Source organism: Salvelinus sp. IW2-2015, unplaced genomic scaffold, assembly GCF_002910315.2.
Source record: "Salvelinus sp. IW2-2015 unplaced genomic scaffold, ASM291031v2 Un_scaffold2585, whole genome shotgun sequence".
Classification (NCBI taxonomy): domain Eukaryota; kingdom Metazoa; phylum Chordata; class Actinopteri; order Salmoniformes; family Salmonidae; genus Salvelinus; species Salvelinus sp. IW2-2015.
The window spans coordinates 39,245-45,176 of NW_019943894.1; the positions used below are offsets into that span (position 1 = coordinate 39,245).

The 5,932-nt window shown below is 50.3% G+C and overlaps 1 protein-coding gene across 1 annotated transcript in view; it reads left to right on the forward strand.

Moving 5' to 3' along the window:
• LOC112074329 (ribosome-binding protein 1) overlaps positions 1-5,932 on the forward strand; it is a 37,024-nt gene that overhangs the window by 24,737 nt on the left and 6,355 nt on the right. The window contains 9 exon segments of the mRNA XM_070440474.1: positions 940-1,122; positions 1,247-1,862; positions 1,865-1,971; positions 1,973-2,043; positions 2,046-2,168; positions 2,171-2,267; positions 2,269-2,645; positions 2,697-2,805; positions 3,882-4,000. Coding sequence (XP_070296575.1) covers positions 940-1,122; positions 1,247-1,862; positions 1,865-1,971; positions 1,973-2,043; positions 2,046-2,168; positions 2,171-2,267; positions 2,269-2,645; positions 2,697-2,805; positions 3,882-4,000 — 1,802 coding nt within the window.

Genomic DNA, 5,932 nt, shown 5'->3' on the forward strand with positions numbered 1-5,932 from the left:
CAGCCCAACACCGACCACTACAGCCCAAACCCCACAGCTACAGCCCAAACCCCACCACGTACAGCCAACACCTCAACCACGCCGAGCCACTACAGCCCAACCCCACCACTACAGCGCCAACCCCACCACTGACGAGCCCAACCCCACCACTACAGCCCCAACCCCACCACTACAGCCCAATCGCCACCACTACAGCCAACCCACCACTACAGCCCAACCCACCACCTACAGCCAACCCGACCACTCCATTCTGCCATTCTGGTCTTTTGGCTTTCCCACCCCCAACGGGAGGCAGCTCCTGCACAGTAGAGTCCCTGCCATCTTCTGAAAAACATCTGAAACCCTCTTGAAAGAGTATCTTATTAAATAATCTCATAAGCCCCCCCCCCTCACATCATCGTCTTGTGTGAGAGAAAAGTAGCTACCAAGCTGAAGCTACCAAGGAAAGCTAGCCTACCAAGCTGGAAGCTAGCTACCAAGAAAGTGGAAAGCTACCAAGGAACAGCTAGCTACCAAGCTGGAAGCTACCAAGAAAGCTAGCCTACCAAGGGAACAGCTGGAAGCTACCAAGGAAAGCTAGCCTACCAAGGAAAGCTGGAAGCTACCAAGAAAGTAGCCTACCATAAAAGTTAAGCCTACCAAGGAAGCTCAATAAAAGCTAGCTCTACCAAGGAAAAGACTGGAAACTACCAAGGAAAGCTAGCTACCAAGGAAAGCTAGTCTACCAAGCTGGAAGCGACCTAGGAAAGCTAGCTTACAAGCTGAAGCTACCGGTATGCTCTTGCATTGTAAAGTGTTCTAGCCTGTATGGGCATTGTTCTGCAAAACAGTAATTGACAGTTTTAACATTTCTACATGCACTCTCTCTTTATACAGGCTAGAACACTTTACAATGCAAGAACTGTCCAATACTAGTGGTGAAGATTGATAGTGATGTAACATCCTGTTTGTATTCCCGTGTGGGCGTGTGCCCGTCCGTGTGTGTACTTACGGTGTGTGTGTGTGTGTGCAGCGTCGGCGGCGTCTTGCGGCCAGGAGAGAGAGTGTCTTGAAGTCTCTACAAGGACTTCTCACTAGAAGGAAGGGCCTGAGAAGACAGAGCCTTAAACCTACACGGACACTGTGAGCACACACCTCATGAATACACACACACACACGCTGCCCTACACTGCTCTGAGCAGAAACACACACACACACACATTAATCTGAAATAATCTACTTTTTTTTTTGTTCTTCCTTTCATCAGGAAAAATGGAGCTGGAGGGAAGAAAGCTGAAGAGAAGAAGAGTAGAAAGACAGGTGGGCAGAAAGGGGACAGAAAAACAGCGAGCAGGACAACAGGCGGCAGGACAACAGGCGGCAAGAAAAAGGAGAGCAAGAAGCCAGAAGAACAGAAAGAGGGCAAGACAACAGGCGTCAAGGCAACAGGCGTCAAGGCAACAGGCGTCAAGGCAACAGGCGTCAAGGCAACAGGCGTCAAGGCAACAGGCGTCAAGGCAACGGAGAGGAAGAAAACAGATGAGAAGGTGGAAAGTACGAAAACGGAAGTAAAAAATTTGGAAGGCAAAAAAACTGAATGTAAGAAACTAGAACAAAAGATGGAGAAGAAAGTGGAGCGCAAGAAATCAGCGGAGGCTACGAAGTCTGAATCGACCCGGGCGGAGGCTACGAAGTCTGAATCGACCCGGGCGGAGGCTACGAAGTCTGAATCGACCCGGCGGGAGGCTGAAGTCTGAATCGACCCGGGCGTTGGTAAGAAGTCTGAATCGACCCGGCCGTTGGCCAAGAAGTCTGAATCGACCGGCCGTTGGCCAGAAGTCTGAATCGACCCGGCCGTTGCCAAGAAGTCTGAATGACCCGGCCGTTGGCCAAGAAGTCTGAATCGACCCGGCCGTTGGCCAAGAAGTCTGAATCGACCCGGCCGTTGGCCAAGAAGTCTGAATCGACCGGGCGGAGGCCAAGAAGTCTGAATCGACCCGGCGGAGGCCAAGAAGTCTGAATCGACCCGGGCGGAGGCCAAGAAGTCTGAATCGACCCGGGCGGAGGCCAAAAGTCTGAATCGACCCGGGCGGAGGCCAAGAAGTCTGAATCGACCCGGGCGGAGGCCAAGAAGTCTGAATCGACCCGGGCGGAGGCCAAGAAGTCTGAATCGACCCGGGCGGAGGCCAGAAGTCTGAATCGACCCGGGCGGAGGCCAAAAAGTCTGAATCGACCCGGGCGGAAGCCAAGAAGTCTGAATCGACCCGGGCGGAGGCAAGAAGTCTGAATCGACCCGGGCGGAGGCCAGAAGTCTGAATCGACCCGGGCGGAGGCCAAGAAGTCCGAATCGACCCGGGCGGAGGCCAAGAAGTCCGATCGACCCGGGCGAGGCCAAGAAGTCCGAATCGACCGGGCGGAGGCCAAGAAGTCCGAATCGACCCGGGCGGAGGCCAAGAAGTCCGAATCGACCCGGGCGGAGGCCAAGAAGTCCGAATCGACCCGGGCGGAGGCCAAGAAGTCCGAATCGACCCGGGCGGAGGCCAAGAAGTCCGAATCGACCCGGGCGGAGGCCAAGAAGTCCGAATCGACCCGGGCGGAGGCCAAGAAGTCCGAATCGACCGGGCGGAGGACAGCAACTCCGAATCGACCCGGGCGGAGGCCAGCAAGTCCGAATCGCCCGGGCGGAGGCCAGCAGGTCCGAATCGACCCGGGCGGAGGCCAGCAGTCCGAATCGACCCGGGCGGAGGCCAGCAAGTCCGAATCCAAGAAAGTGGAGACAGAAAAGATAGAGAGACGACAGGAGGAGGAGCCTAATCACCTCAGTGAGTACAGGAACGAATAACCTGTTCTGTCCTCCTGTCTTTCTGTCTGCCTGTCTCCTTGTAACTGTCTTTTCTCTGTCTGTCCTGTACCTGTTCTGTACTACCTGTCTTTCTGTCTGCCTGTCTCCCTTGTAACTGTCTTTTCTCTGTCTGTCCTGTCCTGTCTGTCCTACTGTCTTCTGTCTGCCTGTCTCCCTTGACTGTCTTTCTCTGTCTGTCCTGTACCTGTGTCTGTCCTACCTGTCTTTCTGTCTGCCTGTCTCCCTTGTAACTGTCTTTTCTCTGCTGTCCTGTACCTGTTCTGTACTACCTGTCTTTCTGTCTGCCTGTCTCCCTTGTAACTGTCTTTTCTCTGTCTGTCCTGTACCTGTTCTGTACTACCTGTCTTTCTGTCTGCCTGTCTCCCTTGTAACTGTCTTTTCTCTGTCTGTTCCTGTACCTGTGTCTGTCCTACCTGTCTTTCTGTCTGCCTGTCTCCTTGTAACTGTCTTTTCTCTGTCTGTCCTGTACCTGTCTGTCCTACCTGTCTTTCTGTCTGCCTGTCTCCCTTGTAACTGTCTTTTCTCTGTCTGTCCTGTACTGTGTCTGTCCTGTACCTGTCTTTCTGTCTGCTGTCTCCCTTGTAACTGTCTTTTCTCTGTCTGTCTGTACCTGTTCTGTCCTGTACCTGTCTTTCTGTCTGCCTGTCTCCCTGTAACTGTCTTTTCTCTGCTGTCCTGTACCTGTTCTGTCCTGTACCTGTCTTTCTGTCTGCCTGTCTCCTTGTAACTGTCTTTCTCTGTCTGTCCTGTACCTGTTCTGTCCTGTACCTGTCTTTCTGCTGCCTGTCTCCCTTGTAACTGTCTTTCTCTGTCTGTCCTGTACCTGTTTGTCTGTCCTGTCTTTCTGTCTGCCTTCTCCCTTGTAACTGTCTTTCTCTGTCTGCCTGTACCTGTTCTGTACTCCTGTCTTTCTGTCTGCTGTCTCCCTTGTAACTGTCTTTTCTCTGTCTGTCCTGTACCTGTTCTGTCCTGTACCTGTCTGCTTGCATGTTTGTCGGTGATCATAACTAGCCATTGTTTGTCTTGTCTGTACCAGGAGAGGTGTACTAGGGGACGGCCAGATAACAGACAGTGTGTCTAAACTACATACCACTAAAGAATCTTTCACTCTGACGGACTCTACCTACACCGTATACACGGAGATATACGCATCTCTCTGAAGACGGACAACCCTGTGAGTCACACGCACACCCTTTGATCTATTAGAGAAATGTAACCGTTTTACCCCCTCTAATCCATCAGGACATTAGTCATGTGTCTGACAACGCTGGGCCAACTCACTATGGTCTGTATAACGTCTCTGTCTCTGTCTCAGGACATTAGTTAGTGTCTGATTGTCCTGGACCAGCTCACTATGGTCTGTATAACGTCTCTGTCTCTCAGGACATTAGTTAGTGTCTGATGTCCTGGACCAACTCACTATGGTCTGTAATAACGTTCTGTCTCTGTGTCTCAGGACATTAGTTAGTGTCTGATTGTCCTGGACCAACTCACTTGGTCTATATAATGTCTCTGTGTCTCTGTCTCTCAGGACATTAGTTGTGTCTGATGTCCTGGACCAACTCACTGTGGTCTATATAATGTCTCTGTGTCTCTGTCTCTCAGGACATTAGTAAGTGTCTGACAGCTGGACAACTCACTATGTCTATGTAACATCACAACACGTCCAGAGACACAGTGAACTCATCACTACTCAGAAAGGTACGACAGCTCCACATACATTCAATACCACACACACACACACCTGAACTTTACAGTGCTTTCGGAAAGTATTCAGACCCTTGACTTTTCCCACATTTTGTTACGTTACAGCCTTATTCTAAAATGGATTAAATAAAACATGTTCTCATCAATCTACACACAATACCCCATAATAGACATCACAATACCATAATGACATCACAATCCCCTAATGACATCACATACCCCATAATGACAAAGCACAAAATGGTTTTTAGACATTTTTGGCAGATTTATTACAAATTCAAAACTGAAATTGCATTTGCATAAGTATTCAGACCTTTACTCAGTACTTTGTTGAAGCACCTTTGGCAGCGATTACAGCCTCAAGTCTTCTTGGGTATGAGTACAAGCTTGGCACAGCTGTATTTGGGGATTTTCCCATTCTTCTCTGCAGATCCTCTCAAGCTCTGTCAGGTTGGAATGGGGAGCGTGCTGCACAGCTATTTTCAGGTCTCCAGAGATGTTCGATCGGGTTCAGTCCGGGCTCTGGCTGGGCCACTCAATGATTATTCAGAGACTTGTCCCAAAGCCATCCTGCGTTGTCTTGGCTGTGTGCTTATGGTCGTTTGTTCTTTGGAAGGTGAACCTTCTACCCAGCCTGAGGTCCTGAGTGCTCAGGAGTTTCATCAAGGATCTCTCTGTACTTTGCTCTTTCCCTCGATCCTGACTAGTCTCCCGTCCCTGCCGCTGAAAACATCCACAGCAGCTGATGCTGCACAACCATTCTTCACCATAGGGATGGTGCCAGGATTTTTCAGACGTGACGCTTGGCATTCAGCCAAAGAGTTAAATTCTTGGTTTCATCAGACCAGAGAATCTTGTTCTCATGTTCTGAGAGTCTTTAGGCGCCTTCTGGCAACTCAAGCGGGCTGTTATGTGCCTTTACTGAGGAGTGGCTTCTGTCTGGCCACTCTACCATAAAGGCCTGATTGGTGGAGTGCTGCAGAGATGGTTTTCTTCTGAAGGACTCTGGAGCTTGTCAGAGACCATCTGGTCTTGGTCATTGCCTGACAAGGCCCTTCTCCCCCGATTGCTCAGTTTGACTGGCGGCCAGATCTTATGAAGAGTCTTAGTGGTTCTAACTTCTTCCATTTAAGAATGATGGAGGCCACTGTGTTATTGGGGACCTTCAATGCTGCAGAAATGTTTTGGTACCTTCCCAGATCTGTGCTCGGAAAATCCTGTCTAGGAGCTCTACAGACAATTCCTTCTGTAGGAAGGCAGAGCTTGTTTTTGCTCTGACATGCTCTGTCAACTGTGGGACTTTTTATATAGACAGGTGTGTGCCTTTCCAAATCATGTCCAATCAATTGAATTTACCAACAGGTGGACTCCAAGTTGTAGAAA